The sequence below is a fragment of the Liolophura sinensis genome, chromosome 8 (genome assembly GCF_032854445.1).
Source record: "Liolophura sinensis isolate JHLJ2023 chromosome 8, CUHK_Ljap_v2, whole genome shotgun sequence".
Taxonomy (NCBI): domain Eukaryota; kingdom Metazoa; phylum Mollusca; class Polyplacophora; order Chitonida; family Chitonidae; genus Liolophura; species Liolophura sinensis.
Window position 1 is genome coordinate 49,519,979 of NC_088302.1, and position 25,580 is coordinate 49,545,558.

The 25,580-nt window shown below is 39.6% G+C and overlaps 1 protein-coding gene across 1 annotated transcript; it reads left to right on the top strand.

Annotated features, from left to right (window-relative positions):
* Positions 1-10,521: 10,521 nt before the first annotated feature.
* On the top strand, positions 10,522-25,210 carry LOC135474097 (cyclic nucleotide-gated cation channel alpha-3-like). The gene is made up of 5 exons (XM_064754099.1): positions 10,522-10,593; positions 13,838-14,095; positions 20,202-20,344; positions 20,952-21,163; positions 21,678-25,210. Exons 2-5 carry the CDS (start codon positions 13,883-13,885, stop codon positions 23,099-23,101), a joined length of 1,992 nt encoding a protein of 663 aa, XP_064610169.1. The 5' UTR covers positions 10,522-10,593; positions 13,838-13,882; the 3' UTR covers positions 23,102-25,210.
* Positions 25,211-25,580: the final 370 nt, after the last annotated feature.

A 25,580-nucleotide genomic window follows, 5' to 3' on the forward strand; every position in this document is an offset into this window, starting at 1 on the left:
TAATCATGAAATGTTATAAGTTACCACTGAAAAGAGTTAGAAATCCATCATTTTTACGCGAATGAAATTTCATCCTCCAAAATCGACATTTTTTCCTCAATCCAGAAACTTGGGCATTACAAAAATTCAGAAATGTTAATAGTAAGGCAAAAGTCACGTGGCAGGCGTTTATCAAATATCAAACCAAATTCAAAGATTTGAAATGAAGAATTGTAGTAAATATGTCTATGCACTTGTCAGAGTATCTCACTGTCACTGCATGACTAACTCGTCACTTTGGCCACAGAGGCATTGTCCACTTTCGTGGGTTTCGTGGGAGGGAAGTGAGAAGATACGGAAGAAGAGCGGGGGCAGTAAACCTTGTCTTTGAGCTCAATACAGTTCATGGTCGTAATGGACAATACGTTTAATAAATTGTCGCTTTGACTCTTTAGCAGCCGATAAATTGGATCGTTAAATTATCGATATTTTCTTGTGCATTTCTTCATCAAGTTTTAAATCTCTAGTCACTGTGTAACTTTGGTATGGGGTAGAGTTGGTATGAGCATGAGGGGCCCACAACAAAGGATGAAATTTTTTTTATTTTATGCACGAAATTAACCACTGAGAGTTGCAGTCGAACTAACGATGGTCGCTTTGCTGATGGTTGGTCTCATGTCACGATGAAAGAGTAGCTTTATACCACATCTACACAGCATAGACGATCTGTCAAATCAGTAGCTTTACTGGTATACAATTGACTGATTGTTTCATTAGTATATGATATATTGTCAAGGGAGAGTAAGAGAGCACGGCACCGGAAGCAGTGGTAAGACAAGGTGCTGCGCTAGAATCAGTTGCGGGAATTGTTGGACAACTGTACGGTGATTAGATTTAGGTCAGTGACCTTGTCAACTGTCAGATCACAAACAAACAAGGGTCGTTCATTGTCGTTAATGAGATATCTCATCAGTCGAGTCTTTCATTATAGAAACAATAATGTCCCTATAACACGTGTATTGGTTGACTGTGTCTGAGTTAGTTATTTTCTGTTTCTGAGCACAAATGCATGTGTATTCACCAAGAGTCAGTAGTTATGTGTGCACACACAATATAGCTTATGTCATAGAGGCTTCTCGTAAACAAACATATCACAAAACAAACACATATAATTACAGCAACTTTGATGGAGGGAATAAATTATTGAACGAATGAATAAATGATCGGTGCCGCCATATCGTGGTAGGCCTGCTGAATGCGTTTGGTTGGGGTAAATCGGGAAATTGACCATTCAGACCGTGAACTCTAACCCAGCGTGCGCCAGAAAGTTGTATTTCCCGTATTGTTCAGAAAATACTGGTGTAACATTGCTTTACGCCACAGTTTGCAGAATTGGGTGGATACTGGGACACTCTCGTTGGACGTTTAGGGTTTGCATCAACTGTTGATCCAATCGTAAGATACCTGTCAGCAGATTAGGTTGTGTCAGTAGCAGAACTGTCTATACTGGACTGCCGGCAGCGACAAGAATTCTTGGCACCGTTAACCCTCGACGATTATTCGGTCTTCTGGAGATTTATACTGGATTCCATTCCCTCCGGCTAAACTTCTGAGAAAGGCTTCCGCCTTAAACATAAGAAATCAGACCTTCAATAGATTTCAAGCGGTGGAGGCTATCGGGCAAAGCCAAGTTACAAAGCTTATTTATAAAGAGAGCTGCAGTACGGTTTACACAAGAGCCAGGCAGTCATCAGGTGATTTAACTTACCTCTATACTCTTTTGATTCATTGAGAAAGCTTTGGAAATAATACGACATTCTGAATTGGGTCTCCTTCTAAACATAGAAGGACTACAAATAAGAACAGTAAAACAATAACAGTGACGAGAGCGTGATAGTGGACAAATCCCAGCACGGTCAGTTTACCCCAGGTATAAACTTTATTATAATTGTTCATACAAATGCCTAAACAGTTACAACTTGACGCCCCTGGTGCCATTGCGAAGGTACAGCTAGGTGATGTTCCTTTCAATATGTTTGACCTCACAGAACTAGAATTATTCAAAATGCTGTGTTGTCATCACATTTAATAAACAATGCATAAACAAGGGACCATGCCCTGCGGAACTTCGCCCAAGCGGCCCCAATGAAGAGCCGTTTTCTTGTTACGGAGGGCAGGAAGTGCTCTCAGCTGCTTGTAACAACATGAAGTTCAATTAACGGACAATGTGACGTGGCGTTACGGCATAATCATCCATTCATTCATTCATTCAATTAACACAATTTACCTATTTAAACCGAAGTTGCCTTGTCTTTTTTTGTGGTTTATCCAATACCCTTTACGATCCAGTGGTGAATTTTTTTTTCTTTCCTTGGACTGACGAGATGTTGGGCCAGTTCCGAAAGACAGAACTTTCGGAAGTCGGGATGTTTGATGACATTGTTGCGATAAATAGATGTATGATGGACAGCGATCGTTAGTGGGATTAGTTATCATAAATAAAAATTTTGTTAACTATCACTCACTGTTACTAATATAACATTCAGCTCGCTTTGCGGGCTTAATATTTCAGTGAACTAAGAATGTTACTTACTATTTTCTAAACAAAGCCTTTGACACTAACATCGAGGTAGTAAATTTCAGTTATTGCACAAAGTCCTATATGTGAAAGAATTTATCATTTAACACAGAGTAAAGTATTCAAACTGATTCATTTGCTCCTAACTTTGTTATTCATAAATATGTTGCATTGTCTAATTTTAGTTTGTTTTGTTATATAGGCCGAATGACGTCACTGGCGTTATATGTACAGCAACCCTGACAGTTATCTCTCTTGGAAGCTCTCTTCCTCGTTCGAATCAATGTTGTCTGCAAGATTTGCGTCTGTAAATCATGACAAACTCTAAATATATACTCTAGATATTCGATATAATATAACAAATGATATGCCCATGCTTTGGGCCAAAAGCTGGCTTCCTGAGAGCACTGACCAGTCCGCATAATGTTATAGACCCAGGTCGGCATATTGTTAAGTGGCTTTACCTCCGTTATAGTGGGGCCTTCGCTGTGAGTTCAAATCCAGAGCATGCTGTCATTCAGTTTTTCAGAGGGTATAATTCTTCCGTTGTATCTGTGTCCATGTAGTACAATCGTTTCCACTGACGTTTTCGTGAAAGTCTAGGGTTAACTACAAACTGTGACGTCGGTGGTTCGTCCAGATAACTGGCTAGTAATCGACAAACCACCAACCTCTCCGTTTACACCAAACACCAAACTGTCAACGACTAATTGCTGAAACCTCATTTGTGTTCCCTAGTGATTAAGTGCTTTGTTTCATTGACCATACTTTCAGTAGACACACAGATGATTGAGTCGCTTTTCTTACGATTATTACACAATTACTACTTTCTTTTTCATCTTTTATGAAATGAATAGGCATGAATAAATAAGAAATGATCATAAATAGAGGAAATGATCGTCTTCTCAGGATACTGTTTCTGTCAAATATTACCTTGAATGAATGAATGAATGAATGAATGATTATGGTTTAATGCAGCCTCGACGTTTAACCGTGTATTGGCATTGAAGTGTTATGTTATTCTTATTCAGTCGTAAGCATTAATTTGTGTGTTGTACGATATAAATAATCTTGAGTTCCCTTTAAATATTGTAAAATAATGTGGAAATATACTCACAAAAGGTATTTATCTTGGAAGGTCTACTATTTCGAAGTTTTCCGAAAACTCATGGAAGCTAGAATCATTTTGTGGACGAGGTTTTGTGAACGCACGCATTTGCCATGTACAAACATTGTCATATCATGGGCTGGTAGATTACAATAGTTAGTGTCCCGAACCACATCACACCTTTAGCTAGTAATCGGCTTGTTTGTCTGACTATTAACATCACCTGTGCTTTCCAACGCCCTGATCTGATTTTACACGTAACTACAATCGGATTTCGGCCGATAACGACTTCCTGTCGGGCTGGTTATAAGAGCCTGCCGTACATGATGCTTAGGGCGTTCGGGCGAGTTCGCACCACAACAAAACATCGACCAATCAATAGTTGTGTGTCTGCAGGCAGCGCTTTGCTGCCTGTTGTGATCTGTCGGACAGCAGCGAACTGACTTCGTTAACTGTGGCAGACGCGAGGCTCTGACATATAACTACCGTAATCAACCTCAGCAGGATAACGGGAACTCCCTTGGATTGGGTGACGTCCCGTGTCCCTCATAGAGCTTACCCCAAGCTAAGTGTTTGATTTCAGAGACCAGGTTGTGTTTCAAATGATAACTACAATCTAAGCTACACAGCTGAATGGTTTATGTACCGTTAATTGATGCATGCCCTTTTTAATGATCGTTCTTGTTCTGTTTGGAACGTATGCCTGCTTTAAGACTGCCATTTGGTATAGGGCCCATATCTGTTTCAACTCTTAGAATTAATGACAACAAGCAAGGTTTCATAAAAATCGGAAATTTTCAACGATCGCAACGACCATACAGTTTAGAGTATACTAATTGTCAGCAGGTGCTTTTACGAACCTGTATTGCTAATGATCTGCCTACGTACAATATTTGGAATTAGCATCAATTAATGATTCTTATTTTGACAGGCAGTAACGGTCAGCGCTTATTATCGGTTCTTTCTGTATATAACATTTGAATCAGAATTTATTAATGGATCAAAAATTATACAATATTTAAACTAGCTTTAATTAATGTACAATACTTATTCGTCAGTAACTTGACAAATGTCAGTGGTTCATCCCAAACAGTCCGGTTTCGTCACCAATAAAACTGACCGTTGTGGTATACAGTGTAAGTGAAAACAACTTGAGCTTGGCGTTAAACAACGATGGAATAAATAAATAGGCACTTCCAAAGCTTCCAAAATAGGCTTGGTGAAAGAGAAAATAGGCAACATGCCTAATTGAGATCACTACATGAAAGCACTATTTAAATATGACAGGATTATAAATATGACGGGATTTTTCAGAGTTGGGACGCTATAAATTTGACAACATTTTGTCTGAATAGTTTTCATTTGTCAGCAAATTCAAAGAGTGATTGAAAGACTGTAAATAATACGCTGTTTTGGTATTAAACGAGTCCGATCATCATTTAACTTCACTACTTCTCAATACAACGAGTGTTGTCAAATTTATGTCGCTGGTTCCATAGGCCCAAATATAAAATATGAAAACATAACTTCAAAAAGTTGTTTACCTGAAGCTTATCTTTCAAGAACATCAGCGAATATTTGTTGAATACCGGTACTTTAAATTTGCAAAAACACACAAGGCAATCAAATCTGAACGATCTATGATATTGAGACGACAAATCATTTGAAAAGACATTTACTGTTTTACTGGTCTTTTTATTCTGCGTTGTCTCTCTTGTGCAAGTGGTACAATATCTCATTATATGACCACCAATATCGTCCACTCTCAGTTTCTTTTATGTGTTTGCTGCCACGGAAGTTGTTCATGACCAATCAATCTAATTTATGGCGGACAGCACAGGCAGACTGAGACAACCCAGGGCAATAAATCTCAACCACGGGTAATCTTCATTGCTCATGGCGCAATCCCAAGTCTCATTATTTTAACACTGTGTTTAGCCAAAGCCGCTAATTTAATGTTGTTTATTTGTTTCTCATTGGAATTAAGAATACTGTTGCATGAATCATTCCAGCTTGATATTCCATGCGACCAGCAGAGTAACTGGCTAGCACTTACATGCATACACACGGCCGTTATATCAAACATACGGAGAAAATCTTTCACCCACTGATTTATTTATTTATTTATTTGCTTGGTATTTTACGCCGTACGCAAGAATATTTCACGGCGGCCGGCATTATGGTGGGAAGAAACCGGGCAGAGCCAGGGGGAAACCCACGACCATCCGCAGGTAGCTAGCAGACCTTCCCACGTACGACCGGAGAGGAAGTCAGTATGAACTGGACTTGAACTCACAGCGACCACATTGGTAAGAGACTCCTGGGTCATTGCGCTGCGTTAGCGCGCTAACAGACTGAGCCACGGAAGCCCCCTTCACCCACTGATGGTTTTATTTTCATGCATTTCTAGCAAAATCCTTAGTGTAATGGAGGCGAAGCGAATTATTGGATTGTTTTAGCCCAATGGAACGTTCTTCATTAGTGCAATGTCGAGAGTCAGAATGCCTCTAAATTAAGAACTATCCTATTGATTAGACAGCAATCGCTCATATTTATTAAAACCGCATGCGATTGATCCTTTGAGGCATAATCAAACTGCAGCCATGGGAAAAGAAGCGCTAGTTGGTTTTGCATGTGTGCCTCGTTTCTGGACTATGTTAAAGAGGACGATGCTCATATATTTTGTACAGAATTCCAGGTGTCAAAATAAACTTCTCGCTGTAGAATTTAGGGCTGAGAAGTTTCAACTTCTAAGATGAGGCAACATGGCTGTCGACAACGCACGGCGTTTGTGCATACAGCCTGCATCTATGTGTCTTTATTTATTTTTTATTTATCTATTTTTTTGTTAATTTATTTATTGATTGATTTTGTTTGATTGATGTTTTATGCAGTACTCAAGAATATTTTCCCCTATTTCACTTCCAGCATTATAGTATCAGGAAATCGGACAGAACCTATGCGTCAAAACTGACATTCATATTCCAGCCGTCAACCAATAAGGATGTTCCAGGTTAAAAGCCCCAAGGCCAATTCCCAAAACGACGTATTGCACAAACCACCAAAAGAACAAAGAAAGTATATAAAGTGTTTGTGTCCATATTGTACTCTAGGATGCCAAGAAAATGAATGATAAATATGATTTTGTATTCTGACCACTCGATCCCAACTGATGACCGGCTTGCCCAAACGTATACAAAACTCAGTGGCTACAATTTAATCAAATTTTGTACCGCACCTTTTAGCATATTATATCAGATTCGATGATGTGAAATACCAACAAGTCGAATCAGTTTCCTTCATGTTTGTTCTTGTCTCTGGGTCGATATTAAACAACAAAAGGAGAACTGTAATACAGACTGACAGCTCCTTTCCAAACCTGCCTGCAGTCGGTTGCGCGATGAACGATATTGTTTAAGTAACCTCCCTCGTAAGATGGTCACGTGGTCGGATGCTTAGATATACAACACACAAAGGAGATGTGGTATCACTGAATAACATCTGTGGCTAGTCCATAATTAACATTGTTAAGTCTCCGAGAGATAAAGGCCATTTTCTTCCCTTTTTTCTTGCCGAGGAATTACAGTAAAACCCAACCTATTTTTCCCTAATGGTTACAGGGTAAAGCCGCATGGGCCTCCATGATCCCTACACTTCCTCACTGAATACTCAATGGACCTTCCCTATGTTATCTTTAACAGTAAATTCCTCACACGAGGAACCCTAAATTATTAATAACATGGGTGAATTCTTGATAGTATAAAACATAAACAAGTAGGTGTTCACCAGCATGAATTCGCAGAAGACACTATATCTTGTAGGTTACTTGTTAAGCCTTGTTATAAATCACTCATTCTCTCCTTTTATCTAACCTATATCACTACCAGCATAATTTTAACCATTTACCCTAATATATTTACGGTTCCTTATTAGTGGACATTGTGTTTCATTCTGCACTCTTGGCATTTCTCTACCGGTAACATTACATATAAATAAAACCCATCTTACTGCTAATATTGATTTTGTTAGTTGAAGAATTAATGTATTTGACTAATATCCAACGTAGCCGGGAAAACCTTGCGCACGCATAGGAGCTTCATCTAGGTTAAACAACAGACCTCATTGATCAAGGGCTAATAGTTCGAAATACGTGCACTCCAGATAGTTTCGTAGAGAACACCAGGGAAGCTAGCAGGTCTACTCTATAATATTATATTCTGAAGATCATATTCCATCGCAAGCACCATTTCCTCTCAGAAATTTTCTTGTAATTCTCCAGCATTTAATATAAACCCCATTATTTGTAAGCTTTGTTCTTTTTACTGAGGATCAAGTTCAGCAATAGATGCTCGCAAAGTTGATACAGTCATGTCGGCAGGTGAAACATATCCAGGTCAGACCAAATCTGTCTGTACTCGATTTCGAGTATGTGTGTGGTATCTCTTCACACAACAGTTAAGCATTGCATGAGCACCATCATTGCCAGGGTAGCGATTATGTGAATCTGAACCGCCATCCACAAGCCTCATATGATCATTACTCAAAACATGCACCTTTTCAAAACACGGATTAGCTTGCATGTTGCGCAGGTGCAAAAGGCCAATTACACCGCATGGAGCCAACCCATGAGTTCCAGTAATCGAACGCGTTACGTAACTGTGGTGATTGGCATTCTTTATATCTTACGGTAAACCCGTTGCAGGGAGCGAATTCTTTCCCTTTGTGCTCATGTTGGGCTCACCTAACGCCCCCCCCCCCCCCCACTCTCAAGCACACATACTCACCCAAATTCCAGCCTTGATTTCATTCTTAATGAGTTGTATATTTCTTCTCATTTACACCTGGTATTCGACCTTATATCACCCAGCAACATTATTTTGGGAATAAGGCTGTGTAATTACTGTGTCTATAATTGTAGACCCAAGGACGGGCATTAGACCCCATGCCCATCATTACCACCCAGTATGGATACTCTCGGAACTACAATTCCCAGGGTAGGGACCTAATTCATATTTCTCTAGCATTAGTTAACACTTAGCTGTAACCTACATTAAGTATTAAGTGTGATGTCATTAGGTTTCACCACCATCATTATTGCAGACTTTGCCCTAGGGTTTTTCTCGTGTATTCCGCCTACTCAGGTCAAATATATTTTCGAACGTATTCGACGTCTATTGTTCAGAACATCCGGTATCTACTGTGCAGAAAACTAAGAGTATGTCGTACAGAAAACTAAGAGTCTGCTGTGCAGAACAGCCGAAATCTGACTAGCAAAAGACCCAGAATCTGACGAGCAGAACAGCTGGAGTCTACCGTGAAGAACACCCAAGGCCTGACGTGTAGAAGACCATGAGTCTGCCGTCTGCCATGCACAGCAGCCGAAGTCTGCCGTGCAGAAGAGCCGGAGTCTGCCATGCAGAACAGCCGAAGTCTGCCTTGCAGAATAGCCGGAGTCTGCCGTGCACAGCAGCCGAAGTCTGCCGTGCAGAACAGCCGAAGTCTGCCGTGCAGAACAGCCGAAGTCTGCCGTGCAGAACAGCCGGAGTCTGCCATGCACAGCAGCCGAAGTCTGCCGTGCAGAACAGTAGAAAGCCCGATAAATCTCTTTATGGAAAGGTATAGGTAAACTATGAGACTTTTGAGTTTCCTCTACATCAAGATTTCCATCGCTGAAATATAGTGGTCAATGGTTCTTGTCAATGACTGCTTGAGGCAGCTCGTCAGAGGAGTTGGGCAGCTACCGAACTCTTTTATTTTTTCTCCTTTTTTTAGTTTAGGTCGAGGTCGGAAGTTTTATGACTTTAAAGAAGATTTTGCTTCACTTTCGGCAAATATGTATGTATTTATTCACAGATTCATTTATTTTATAAGCATGACAGCATGAGGGTTTTTTTTAATTTCAACACATCAGGATGGATATAAATAAATAAATAAGTGAAACAGAATGAAAAAGTTAATAATCACTCCGAACTGACATCGCCATTATCCAATGCGATAAGCAGCAATATTAAGTGAATTTAATTCTTTAAATTTATTTTGGCATCAGACTTAATTTGTTTGATATTTTGATTAGGGAAAATGGGCGGAGAGAAACCAGTGGGGCAGAACATGGTTTATCTTTGAAAACATGAAAACCTCGATATATTACTCGTTCTGGCACACTAACTTTTGTGACTTTGGAGGATATCACATAAAGGTTTAGCCTATTCCGGTCCCCATAACTGAACGTACCATTGCCATGGTTACACAGTACTTTAGATCTTCAGGGAAATGATTCTTGGAGTAAAATTAGCTTTTCCGAATAAAGTATACCTCGTTAAAGCTAAGCCTCCCCGGAATTTTCTCTTACATTTGATCAGCTGAGATCATGAGGTCCTATAAGAGGATATACACCCGCTTCCACTGCGCCAAGCATCTTTTTCTCTTTTTGACGTTCATCTATACTCTTGGATTCCGACGAGCTAATCAAGCACTGGGCTGCTGTCCTGATGCAACTACTCATATTACAGGCTGAATATAATGGCGGCCCGCGCGTGGAGTGTTCTGATTATGTTTGCGCGCACCAATAAGGATAATCAAGTGGTAAGAATATTGATAATGATCACGTGACTTTTTGGCTGTTGTTGTCTGCAGTTGGAGATCTCTGCTGGAGATTGTCGCGTTGTCATCTGCCGCAATCGTGTGTCCCTAGCCTCCAGTTGACACGCGGTCCCGACGGCGCAAAGTCATTCATCGATCTCACTCTGGCATTACCCTGCGTACATGTATGTTTACTGTTTTAATGCGTGGAGCATCACTCGCCATCTGGTGCCAGCTTCACCATGACGATTTCAGAAACAGTCGTTCTTTTAGTTAAGTCACGAAGTGTTTAGGGCAGGTATTTTGGATGTAAATGACCTATGGGTGTGATGATCGTCCTGGCGTACAGGTGAGTTGGCGAAACTAAAGGCGCTATTTTGTCGCCATGTTAACGCTGAACGATTCAGTATTCATGTCAGCATTTGCTGTTGACGAACGGTATCTTATGACCCGTGGCCGATTCGTCTGGCTTGACTTCACCCGCAGTAAGTACATATCGTTGATTTCTCTAAATGACATACGCGGCTGGAAAACTCACCGTACCAGGTAAAATCAATGGTTGGCTTTACATCTTTTAAATAAGTTATAATGTTTTCTGTCGCCTATTCTGCAGCGAGTTGAGAGTCCGGAGGCGATTCGGGTGTTTTTAGACATACGCTCTATCTACACCGGCGTCCTGGGCGCCCGATGCTTAACGGTGTACATTCCGTTAATATGCGATAGCTTTAACCTGTCTTTGTAAACAAGTCGACGACAAACCTGATCCGTGATCAAAATGCCTGAGAATATCAGCTGTATGTTGATCAGAATGTTAGATCAAGAGTATATTTACATAACAGTCATCAGGCCGCGGGCTACAATGCCGTCATATAAGTATGTATATACAGCTCCTAATCATGAACGTGAGAACCTGATGCAGGAATGACTCCAAGCTTCATATAGATACTAATATGTCGCACTTTGAGCGCTTATCTCCCTTATATGTATCCGTATTCCATCGGCAAAATATCAGTGAATAAGGTTTCAAGATGAATGTTGTATTATTCATGTGGTGCCTCATGAAACTGCTTTGCCTTGAGATAAGTTAATAGGTGAGAGCAGCAATCTGTGTTACCAAGCCCAATGTAGTTCTCAGTCGGTAAACACCCTCTCATATCATCACCACTCTTGGTATGCTTTAGCATATATAAGCTTTTTGTGAATACAAAAATTCTGTAAAAAGGAAAAAAACCGTGTTGTATTTTGAAATATACGTTTTCATAATATTTTGAGAACAATTTCCATTTCAATAAATATGTATATATGTTATTTTTTGTGGACTTACTGTGCCAGTGACTTCAAGCTAAAGCTAATTTATTTTGTTAACGAAATAGAGGTATTGCGATGTGAACAGGTTAATAATTTAAAACAACGAACGGCTGTGCATTGTCCTTTGTCAGTCGGATAAGGAGCCTACATGGCAACAGCTAGACGTACAGGTACACTCAAGAACTACATTACGAATATCTGTAAGTGTGGTATTTTCTGTTAATCATGATAAAGTCCTACATCATATCTGATATTGTAGCATGTGGAAACGGAACCCAAAGGCAGGACGAGTACGTGTTAAATCCTGGGCCTGTTAGAATCGCATTAACCAGCATGTAATGCTGTATCGGGTCAATAAGGGTTCACTGTTCTCTGTCAGATTCTGTTACTTCAGAGAAGTGTAATTTTGATATTCAGTGGAGTGTAAATTCACCAGAATATGATAATGATTCTGGGTTTTAATATCTGGACGAGATGCGCCGAGATAGTGTTACTGGATATCGCCTACATATTCACTATCATCAGTACACTATAATTTCAAACCTGTAAAGCTTTGTCAGTGCTAAAATACAGGTAAGACTATGGCTTCTACACGTCACAGCTTTTTATCGGACAAGCGCTAGTCATCAACCGGTATTGGTCATTCGTGTGTGCATTCAGGAGATTCCACTGGCCACCAGTAAATTGCGATAATCTAGATAATATGAAGGATCGATCAGAAAACAGCTTATACAGGATCTATAATATGTGGTTAAATACCAACTCGAGAGTTACGCAGTGGGATCGACGAATGTATAAATCCGTGAATTTATCAGTGTATGTTACCGGCCGAAATTTACCTTTTCAGAAACCTGTCTTTATATGTTACGTTATTTTAGGAATACACATTCGTCACTGATCGACTAACAATCGATATAGGATTTTTAAGGTTAACGGTTTAAGTTTTGGTGAAATCCACGTGAATAAATGTATTATACATAAAAATCAGCTTGATCAAAGCATAGACTGGACTTGCCTTTCTCCCACACCAGCAAATCTACGACGATTTTTTATCGGCTTAAAGTTCAGTCAATATAAATATATAAATGCACACCGATACTTAGCCTACTATTCGACATGTGTGACAATTGTCTGAAAAGGTGCTCAAAACACGGTTTTTCTTCATTCATTTGAATTATTGGTTAGATTCGCATAGCATTTCACAGTAGTTTAAAACTGAAACTAAAACAATATACTAGTGTGGTAGTCGCTATTTGTTGATGAATGAAGCAATACTGTTTGAAACGCGAAGTTTGATAACCATGTGTTATTTATGTACAGCAGTATTTGTGTACGTTGGCATGTTGTGATTTGTGATATCTGCACACATTCATACACATTACTGCACGACAGAGACGTGATTAGTTCATAGTCATAAATAAATCACAAAACCAGGAACAGGAAAAAAAATATTATTTTTGACAATATTTAGACTGCAAATATTAACGACGGATGACACGTACTTATGAAAAAATACTCTATTATGTGCTAACGCCTTGCTGTATTTGTTTGCACGCAGACGTTTTATCTTAAAACGCGCTTCATGTATATTGTGGTACGATATCTTTTTTATTTCATGTATATTGTGGTACAATATCTTTTTTATTTCATGTATATTGTGGTACGATATCTTTTTAATAACACTGGTATTTTCAGTAAATCATTCCAACGTTTTAAAACATTGGTGGTATATAGAAAACATGTGACATGTCTACTAGTGTGGTGAAATGCCCGCTTTTATTTTAGCATGCATATGCCTATTTGTTTTTGGTGTGTAGCCCTGTACAAACAAAAACAGGTTTATTCATACGTATACTGTAAAAAGAAGAGGATATTCCACTTCGTTTTGATACTTCTCCACAATACAGTTGTATAAATGGCTAAAACAAAGTCCGCGCAGGTGTTTAGAACGTCACGCTCATGAATCTGGTATAGTGGCATTTTGAAATTCGCATGTTCACTTGTCAATCAGTTTCATTACAAATATATGTGATTGACTGAACCGTGATTAAACATTCTTTTTTTATATTTGACGTTTCGGCATTATTCATCTATATTGAACATGCTGGATATTTAATAGATATTGCTTAATCGTGTGGTGTGAACTATTCTTGACTCGGGCGTAAAACACCTATCAAATAAACAAACCAAAAGTAAGTATTGTGTGGAATATCCACTTCTTTTTTTAACATACAATTTTCCAGGCAGATAATGTCAGTATGGTTTTGTTCTTCTTGTTGTTATAGATGATACAAAGGCCATGCTGACCAGACGACGGTGGCACCACAAATATGGCGTCGTCCAGCAGATCCAAGGAAAAGCTCACAGACGCCCGTCCCTCAGAGGACGACCTGGAAATAATAGAAAACGGAGGCTTAAGTCCACAGCCATCCATCAAAACGGACGACGATGCAAACTCCGAAATCGTCCGCATCGAGGAGAGGGCTGACGAGGAGGAAAAGTACCATAACTCCACGTTTGGGCGATTTGTTCGGACATTACAGGTAGGCTTGACCTGAATAAAATAAGATGTTAGCGATTCGGTATCGATGAAACTTGTTTGTGTGAAATGGTGCACCTTATACTCGGGTCTTTTCCAAACTGTATTTGTTCGCAGTTGGCTCTTATAAAATGCACTGTATGCACATTCGCCAGGATAAGTTACTAGCATGTACACCTTAAATCAAAACAACTGTGCTTTTAAGTGCTGATGCACAGAATTTGCACGTGCCTCTACTGACACAACATTTACGTCCTACTGAATTTTTTAGCGTATATTTATTTTAGAATGGTATATATAATGAAAATACAAATGTTTGGAAGACAATGAAATATCCCACAGACTGCTCGCTTAAAGTAAATAACTTCTGCCATGAGCATTTCTGCCATATATCAACCGTCTCGGCTTTATTGGGCCGTTTGTCGGACAGCGGGTATCTTGTGATTTAACACGAGGTTTTTCCGCCAAAGAAAGCGGAAAACACGTGTTATATAACCGGGGCGCAGGCGGTGTGATTTGAGCTAAAATCTTGTTAGGTTGTGGAAGACACAAATCTCATTTTGATATGGTGATTTCGATACGAAATGTTTGTAAAAACGGAAACATTTGTCGTCTCTGGCTCTATTTATTGGCGATCAAACTAGCTGACTGAGAGAAAATTGTCATCTGCACAGAAGGCCATGCGTATACAAATACCTGGATTTTTTGCTTAGATTTCCCGAAAAAATAGTTCTCAAACGTGACTCGGGTACATTGGGATAACGAGACTACGTCCGAGAAATAATGATGATGTATTGTTCTCTCTCATTTAAAAACCGGGTAAAATGAAAATTTGGAGTTTTGAAAATACGAGGGGTATTCTTTATTAGCATGTATTTTGTCAGGAAACGGCGGAAAGGAAAACTGTCCAGTGTTTGCATTGTTGGGAGAGAGGGGACGAGCATCGTCCAGTTGGGAGGGGGGGGGGGGGGAACGGGCATCTTCCAGTGTTTGTAGTGTTCTTAGAGGGGGGCGGTCATCGTCTAGCGGTTTTTGACAGGGCGAAATCCTCTCACACGTCGGCGTTTTTCGGTGTTCAAGGACAACATTACGACTACTGGAATCGAGTTTAGAAATTCGATGTGAAATACAGTGCAGCGTTTAGTGCACAATTTCCCCAGGCTTTACCCGGTGTCTGCCGTTAGAGTGGGGAAATGTGGCGAAATGCTTTACGAATCACCTCTTAATGAAGATATATTAAAGCGGATTGGCTGTTGATAAACAACGGTCACAGTCTCGATGGGAAGCGAGATGCATCTCCAAGCTTCCCAGTCAGATCTCGGCCACTCATTTACCGTTGCCGTGGAAACAAGCAAACACGGAATATTGTAATAAGCACATGTCGCATCCCACACACTTATTCCATACCATTAATAATTACTAGCAGGAAGTGTTTTATCACAAGGTAATTCGTTTTTGAATACCTTGGAATGAGGCTAGCTCTTGACTTCACCCTTAATGAGAGCTTTTACTTCTCCATGGAATCAATGCGCAGAAGAGCAACAAAGGACTGGAAAGACACGACGCCGCTGTGCATTGGCCTAGTATAGTTTCAAAGACAAACTAGGATCAAAATCGTTCACAATGTTCGGCAAGTGTTCTTTTATCTAACAGTGATAAATGATGGATAGGGAATAGCTAAGGCCGTTAACCATTGTTAGCATCAAGCAAACACTAGTATATACATTGAGAGTTATCGTAGGCGGCCCAAACACGCGAGAAGTCGACGAAAAGAAATACATTCACTGTAGATTACATCAACGTGCAGAAAACAATTTTTTTTCGCCATGGTTTTAGCTTCCATCAGAAGTGAAACATTTATGTTCTGCATATGATGGACCAACCAACGTAAATATTTCCTCTTCAGTAAGGTACAACAAGCATACGTTGATCAATCTGGTCTAGGCTATGATAAGCATTGGTTAACGTTGTGAAATATTTATGTACTTCAGAACATACATGTAATAACCTGATACACATTTAAAATAGTGCGAGCCATCGTCAGATGTCATGGATCAAGAAACCTGAGTACGACTTCATTCGCGTCATGATCCCACACCGACCCAGTACATGAACAAGTCTGCGTTTGATGAATCAGACAATACCTTATGTTGCTAAGTTACCTGGGTTTTGCATAAAAGCATGTTTAGTGTCGGTCAACAATACATATTTGTTTGGCATTATCCGCTGTTTTTGTGATATGTAATCGATGGCTGTGTAACATTTGGTGCGGGGTAAACACTAGTGTCCCAGCTCACGGCTTTGTCCTCGAGGGGATTACCGCTGGATTCGTTTGTTGACATGAACGACTTCATTTTTTGTCGATTAATGCAAGCAAATTATGGCCAAATGAATTCACCACTGGAGCCAAGGCTTGGCCTGTTCCGCCGAGCTAACACATAATGCAAAGCGCGTATTTGTTGTGGTTTTAATGTTGATATATAGAAATCGATTAAATGCTTTCGTATCTGCTTTTAAACTCCAAGCAGCAACATCTAGTTTAAGTCATGAGCGCACACACTATACTGGCAAAACCTTTGCTAAACTATGAGGGATTACACTATACTGACAAAACCTACGTTAAGCCATTACCGTACACTAACAAAAACGTAGGTTAAGCCATGAAAGTATACTGGCAAAACCTATGATAAGCCATTAGCGTACGCACTACACGGACAGAACCTAGGTTAAGCCATGAGCGTATGCACTATAGTGACAAAACCAAGGTTAAGGCATGAGCGTATGCACTATACTGACAGAACCTAGGTTAAGCCATGAGGGTATGCGCTATACTGACAAAACCAAGGTTAAACCATGAGTGTATGCAATATACTGACAAAACCAAGGTTAAGCCATGAGCGTTTGCACTATACTAATAGAACCTAGGTTAAGCCATGTGCGTATGCACTATACTGACAAAACCAAAGCCATGAGTGTATGCACTATACTGACAAATAGATAGTAATGACAGTCGGCTCTGACAAGTTAGAATTCCTTTTCTTCCTGGCGATTCTAAGATGCATAGTGTTGGAAATATAAAGACCTGGTTAAGCGTGAAAGATATTTTTAATGTAACATTTATTTATTTATCTCATTGGTGTTTTTTATTGTAAGATACTTCATGGGTTTCATTCACACGGTAATGGCACAAGACAATGAGCTCAGATTCGTTCCACGGTAATTTTTAAGACAAAAAAAGAATATACATCTTTTAGTATTCTTGCTTTCAAGTTCATCCTAATGTGAGGTGAGGTTTAGATATCGGTTTTCTATTTCCATGATTGCCCCTTTACAGAGATGTTTTACTCTCAGTTGCAACACAATGAATCACACGAATAAAGGTAATAGAAAGATCACTACATAGTGATGCTGTTATTATAGCCCATATGGTGCAGTGCATAACATGCATGACCCAGAGGTCATCTGCATATTACATAAAAGAGAACATACTCATGTGTAACAAAAAAGTCATTTTGGCGGTCGGACAGATAACACTTTAGTAAAAGTTCGCGCTAAACGCTAATTGGCGGTAAACAAGTCGCAATGAACGCCATTAGAAAGGCATGTTACACATAAACAAAATGTGGCAAGTGTGTGTATTCAGGGACTGTCTGACATAGAGTTAGATCGATGCTTTCACTCTTCGGTTAACACAATACCTGTGATGGCCAGCCTAAATATCACTGAGCAATAAATATGGTATCGTGTTATCTCTTGTCATCTATTTTGATATGACAGACAAAACGTCTCCCTATAGCACAGACTGGCACTTAAATCGCAAAGGCGAATTTACATTTATTTCTTTCTCTTGTGAGAGGATAGCGTTAAAGGCAGAACAGTTTTGTTCACGTGATTCTGTGTTGATTATGTTATAAGCACAAATAACATTAAATAATAGCGGCATTTTATTATGTTTCCATTATAAGTGAGTCTTAGCGTTTTTACTCCTGTAGGTATTTCATTTTCTTAACTGCTCGTTAATGTTTTCTTTATACATTTATATATTCATTTATATTGAGGCCTTTTGTTAACAACTCTCACAAAATGAATGTACAGAATTCTACAACTGCTTACATCAGTATTAACTATTGGTGCTTTTGGTAAAATTCTTCTGTCGCATGTGAAATTATTAAACACCAACAAAGAGAAACTGAGCGTTTAAATATTTTGTTCTCTACTGATAAAGAATTTACATCCGTAATTAACCTGTTACTGACTGATCTGATCTTTACGAACCATTTTAGTGAGTGCGATAAACATTGACCACCACCGATGCAAAGAATGCCTGATTTCTATACAAGGGAAAGGAATATAAGAGATGAGTAAACAAAAAGTACACAGACCAAAACTGTATTTGAAAATAACCTTTTTTTGTGGTTCTGCTTCACTCACCTCAATGGTTTCAAATATTTGGATTGTAAAGTGAGGTCCAGGGATCATAATGATAAAGTCGTCATTGTCGTCACTGACTTTATCAAGTAGGCCTACATAGGAATCTTATCAAGTACATAGGAATCGCATTTGGCTTTTCCTGCACAGGAAAATAGGGCCAACATAGTCCAAAACGAACTTCTTAAATTGTAAAGGTTTTATTGCATGTAATTCAGTGAACACAAAATGTAAGAAAAATAAATAAGGTAGATAGTGCCCGATACAGTTATTAATGGTTTTTCTGCTGAAGTTTACGTCTTCAATGTTTCTTACCACTCAGACCCTTCGTTTCTACTACTTGTATGAGAGACAAATGCAGCTGTGTCAGATAACTCGCTTACTTGCCCCAATAAGCTCGCCTGTATCAGCGTCGCTCCTGTCCAGCATAATAGGTTAATCTAAATGCTAACTCTCAATTAAGCCGACTCAGCACTCAAGGGAGGCAACTACAGTACACCCTGCCACACGGGGATTCTCATTTTGACATCTTAGCTAAGGAAGAGGCTCATTGTCTGAGTCCATTCAGCGAACTTACAAGTCTTTCGACCTATTCTTGACAACTGCTCAGAGCTTCCGACCACAATGAATGTACTTCTTTGCTTGGACAGTTTTGGTAGGCACTTTGGTACATTTAGTAGTTACGTGTAATAAGGGCTTTACAGTGCTCGAGCTTGTTCACATTAAACTTTATTTTGTTTCAATAAATTTAAATCTTCAAATATATGTGTTTTAATGTGTCGTAGAAGGAGAAAAACGGAAGTCTTTCGTGAGAAAAATTTATAGTCAATGATTATAAAATAGTGCCTCTATCTCAAAGGATACAATTTGTTTGATACAAATCACTGAAGTTGGATGTTCATACATTCAATATTCTCTTCCACCTCCACTGCGAATGTCTGCAAAAAGAGAACAAAAAGTAAAAACGATGCATATATCAGATGAAAGAGCATATATATGAAATATGTTCTTTTTAATACTTTTTTTTAAATTTTTTCCCCGAGAAAAGGATATTTGAAAATATGGATGTCCTTTTATCTCTAAAGAAAAGTCGAAAAAGTAATATCGAAGGCCATTTGTGCAAAATCTTTCTCTTCTGAAGAGTTCCTAATTTTTTAAGTTCTCTCCACCTTCAACCGATGCATTCCATCTTTTCTCATGGTCTCATGATGTCACATTGATTCCTCAGCTGGGCTAGTTATTTTCAGTTTTTTTTATGTTAGCTTTGGTTAGTACTGTCCATGACCCTGCTTTTAATAACAATAATTAAAAACACATTTTAAAAAATCGACATTTAAAATCAGTCAACGTGGAAAGTACACGTGCATCGGGCACAACGTGCTTGTGCGCTACTTTGATTAGTGAAAACAAGTATTTGCGTGAAAAAGAGTTGAGCTCAACCTTGAAGTGCAATCTGTTAATTACGCAAGCCACGAATTTGGGCAGATATCGTTCAATACTTTAGAATTAAATGATTTAGTCGTGCAAATTCCTTTTCATGTTCATGAAAGAAAGCTTTTGGTAGCATGGACTCAAATGTTTAACATTGGACCACAATAAAATTAAATCACATGAATACCATTCAGTTGTCCAGTCCATTACGTTCATCATCCATTTACTCATTCAAACTGTTTGCTTTTCAGCTTATCAAAGCATGGGCTTCTGGAGGCAGACGGAGCCAGCTCCGGCGCCCGGATTCCTTCCTGGAGCGCTTTGCCATGGGCGGGAAGGAGATGTCTGGAGAGAATGGACGAGAAGGTCGCCGGAGAAAACTCTCCGACATCAAGTTAGTCCCAATTTGAGTCTTTGATAAATTCCAATTTAAACACGAAGAAAAGAATGAAACCTACCACCCCCGCTCCGCTGCTTAGCTACAGCCACTGATTTAAAGATTTCATGAGCAAATTTTCAATTCTCTGTAAACGTATACTACATACAGCGTACCGTACATTATAGAGAAAAGTTTTTGAAACAGCTTAATGATTGAGTGACTGATAGGATGACTATTGTCCAAAAATGTTTCACTTACACGACGGTCGAGTTTATGGGTAGACGAAACCGAAGTGCCCGGGCTAAATCACCGATCTTCGCCAGTGACAAACGTCTGAACTTAATGCAGCAGCGGAAACAGCGAGAGTTAGATTCGATCGCACGACCTCATTGTTCAAGAGCTTGGCACAGTCGCAGCGAGTCACCCCCTTAATCACTAGAGCCAGCCAGGCTCAGAATAGCTTAATGAAAATGGCCATAAATTGTTGACTTAATAATCATGACATGTGAAGCCTGCTCTGACATGTACATGTTATAATGAGATGCATAGGAACTTTGCTTTTGACATAGGAAAAGATTTGACCAGTTGATTCATAATTGGTGTACCGTTTTCCTTCCGTCAGGTACTGGCGAGCATTCCTCGTGGACCCCTCAGAGAACTTCTACTACCGCTGGATAGGCGTCGTCTCCGCATCTGTGATGTACAACCTGATCCTAGTTGTTGCCAGGGCCGTCTTCTTGGAATTACACAGCTCCTATCTGGCATTATGGCTATCATTGGATTACCTCAGCGACTTTTTATATCTTGTGGACATGGGAATACAGATGAGAACAGGTACTGGATAGCGCGAGACATTTTACCTCAGAGCTACCCAATGCATGCCGTGTCATAATAAATAAAACACACTCGGCGATACCGTTGTCTTTTATCCATTATACCCCAAATATTATTGGACATGGCGAATTGCCCGTCGTTGCATAGTGCCCGTCGTTGTATAGTGCCCGTCGTTGCATAGTACCCGTCGTTGTATAGTGCCCTTCGTTGTATAGTGTGAACTTATGATTTATTTGACTGATACTTTATGTAATATTTTTGAACAGATTTCGACGTTAGATCAATAAAATCAGTGAAACTGGCTCCAATATAGTTGGTTAATCACTAAATTGAGACTTAAATGGAAAGAAAACGATTGCAGATTCCCTTTGCCCACATGTTCAAAACGGGAAATTAAATTTGAACTGTGTCTGGAATATACTTGTTTTGAAAGAGATTTAAAGTTTTGAAAATTTATAACTTATGTTCATAGCACATCACAAACGTTTCATTCTAGCCATGTTCTCATTTACAGGCTTCTTGGAACAAGGTCTTCTCGTTCGGGATCCTCTGAAACTACGGCAGAACTACACGAAGTCTGTCCGGTTTAAGATCGACATCTGTAGCATCCTGCCCACTGATATTTTTTACCTTATTCTCGGGGTGAACACGCCTATACTGCGGATTAACAGGTTACTGCGGATTATGCGCGTGAAAGAGTTCTTTGACCGCACAGACACGCGAACAAATTTTCCGAACATGTTTCGGATAATGAGTCTGGTTTTGGTGATATTGGTTATCATTCACTGGAACGCTTGTTTGTATTTCGCAATAAGTGCATCAATAGGATTTGGCACGGACAAATGGGTGTACCCGAACGTCAGCGATCCCTTATTTAAACCTCTCACGCGGAAGTACTTGTACAGTTTCTACTGGTCCACTTTGACTCTAACCACCATTGGAGAAACTCCTCAGCCCATTAAGGATGTGGAATTCTTGTTTGTTGTTGTTGACTTCCTAATAGGTGTGCTCATTTTCGCCACGATTGTCGGAAACGTGGGTAGCATGATCTCTAATATGAATGCCGCACGTGCTGAGTTTCAACAAAAGATGGACGGTGTAAAGCAATACATGGAGTTCCGAAAAGTAAGTAGAGACTTAGAACAAAGGGTAATTAAGTGGTTTGACTACCTGTGGACTAACAAACAGTCTCTGAACGAAGAGGAAGTACTTTCAGCTTTGCCCGACAAGCTCAAAGCTGAAATGGCCATCCATGTCCATTTAGACACGTTAAAGCGTGTCAGTATTTTCCAAGACTGTGAACCGGGGCTTCTGGTGGAATTGGTGCTAAAGTTACGGCTTCAGGTGTTCAGTCCAGGAGACTACATCTGCCGGAAAGGAGATATTGGTAAGGAAATGTATATCGTGAAAAAAGGTCGTCTCAGCGTCGTTGGCGACGATGGTCATACGATATATGCCACTCTGATCGAAGGCAGTGTGTTCGGAGAAGTCAGTATATTGAATATCGCAGGGAATAAGACCGGCAACCGAAGAACGGCCAACGTTCGCAGTATTGGGTACTCCGATCTTTTCTGTCTTTCCAAAGACGACCTGTGGGATGCGCTCACGGAGTATCCCGAAGCCAAAAAGAAGCTCATTGAGCGAGGCCGCCAAATTTTGATGAAAGACAATCTGCTGGACGAAGCGGCCATGCGGAAGGAGGAACAAAGGCAAGAGAGCGTGGAGCAACGGGTGGATCGTGTAGACGTTTCCTTAGACCACCTCCAAACACGCTTCGCTAGGCTTCTGGCAGACTTCAATAGCACCCAACAGAAACTCAAACAGCGAATAACAAAACTAGAGAAAATGCTCAGCAAGGAAAACCAAGACGACGATGCTATATCGAGAGCGTCTAATGACGCAATATCCCGATTGTCAGTTTCAGAGACCGCCAGTTAGGTTGGGAACCTTATATTGCATTACAACAAAACCCCAAAAACATGCACCAACGTTGGAAGGCCGGGTTAGTTTTCATGATGCACGTTCATCCGTGTTGCACAAACTGTGAAGAAAATGTATTCTATAATGTTGGAGGAAGGAGAGGGCTTCAAACGAACATATACGTTTAAACTACGTTTTAGGGAGGGCAATTCTCAATAGCCCTTGATGTAAGCAATCTGTCTGTTTATAGCAGAAGCCAGGCGAGCAGAGCTAGCAAACCGGGACCATAAGCTACGCATACAAAACCGTCCAGTGTGCCGATCTGACTTTGTACAGCTTCCTCAAGGCCTTATACACAGATAGACTGTGTACAGGAACTGCAATGTGACTTATTACTTTTACTATTCCGTTAGATTTAAAGATATGTACAAATTTGTCTGTGGTATGATGGAATGTTAGGCCACTCACAATGAAACTCAGTTAACGTGCAAGCATTTTGATCGCAAATCATGATTATTGCCAAACTGTCCATTTACGTAAATAATTAACGGTCAGATATCCTTACGTCACCAGTATCGGAATTAGTGAGATGCATGACATTTCCTTCCAGTTTTCATATTAGTCAGAGCGCAATCCGGGCATGGTATACATGAATATGAACAAAACACGCCATGTAAAGTAATGGGCACTTTTCCAATTGACAAGCATATTGCAGTAGAATATCGTGTTGCCAGGACAACGGTTATTGTGGCCTGTTACCAATTCGACGGTTGCTATGGTATCGCTTAGTATAGACACGACAGTTAAGGTTCACAGGAAACAAAACTATAGTAATGATAAATGTACTCAACATTTATAACCTGAAAACATTATAACGCTGTTAATTTTAAGGGATTACGGCTATAACGTATTGCGGTTCCTTCTATAATGTGAAGTTAGTAGAACATAACTTGGCCATGTAGGCAGAATCTTTGTCTCTTCGTAAAAGAGGCAGTTCATATTAATTATCTATGCAGACAATTTCCAAACGTATTATACACAAACATCACAGTAGATTTTCCAGACTTATATGTTACTGTGTGTGACATTAAACACATCCCTTTCATAATACAGTATGTATTTCTAGCACGCCATTGGTCAGGATCTCGTTTGCTTTGCCCTCTTTATCGCATAACCGATAGTGAATTTGTTTCCTCGCATTAATTTTGCTAACATTTCATATATATATAATTTTAAGACTTCACAGCAGGCTCTGTAGTCTAGATTGCTTGTTTCAAATCAACCCAACCGGTAAATTCCACGCTTAATAACGTTGCTGAACACATAGAAATATCGCGTTAATAGACGAGAAGGACCAGAAAGGTTGCAATTAACTTAGCATCGAACAAAACCATGTCGACTACTGTTCCGTTATTTGTCATCATGCTATCGAGTTTTATATAACAGCTATGTTGCTCCATCTATTCTAAAATCTAACGGATCGTGTAATAGATCAAATGCTACAAGCAGGAATAGCCAGTCCATGATACGTAAAAACCATGAAGAAGTTATAGCAGTGGCTTTATAACCATACCAACTATTTTGTTGTCCTTTATATTTAAAGTCTTTTGATTAAAGTTTATTAAAATTATGTACAATTTCTGATCGGTTTATTTTAATGTGGCTATTAAAGACAAAACTAATTCCACTGAGCTGAAGGTTTGGTACTTTTTTTGTTCCATGTATCGTGATATGTTACCATGTTGTATTCCATAATATTCTAAAAGCAAATATACCTTATTGGGATTTGATTTCATGCCATTTTTTTTTAAAGAAATCTATCCGTTTTAGTGTTATTAAATTGCAAAGCCCGAGACTAACTACATTTTAGTTTAAAAAGGTTTATCTACATCAGACTCTGAGTATATTGCTAACCACAACAGGTTTAAATCAACACGTTCAATATAACGCGTACAATCTTCATAGATACGATGACACAAATTGTCCATTCCGTATGCCAACCGTGCAGATTGAGAAGTGCTACTTGCACTATTAAAACCGAACAATGCGTTTAAACAGCTTTTTCAGAACACTCCCACTCAGAGTAGCGAGCATAGTTCTAAAGAATTTCCCTCTGGTTGCACGACAAGTACCCGTCGAATGCGATATGACATTACCGCCTTTAACTTGAGTTTCTCAGGCTTCCACGGACTGTTTGTGGTGTACAGCACTTGTCCTTGATCCACAAATTAAATTCACTTCGCAGTATGCGTGCAAACGCTGTAGGGTTTCGAGGTGTTTACTCTACATCATCTTGTATAGAAATCACAAGACATTGGTCTGGTAACAACATGAGGCCTGCGGTTTTAATTTTTTATTCGAGTACTGGATAATGTTAATTGCATTTGAATACATATTTGTCTTTGATTACTTCTGGCTTTTTGATTACGGCTGCTTTGTTCCTGGTTTTCCATTAGAAGAAACGCACAATGTTTTTATCTGTGTATACTGTCCATAT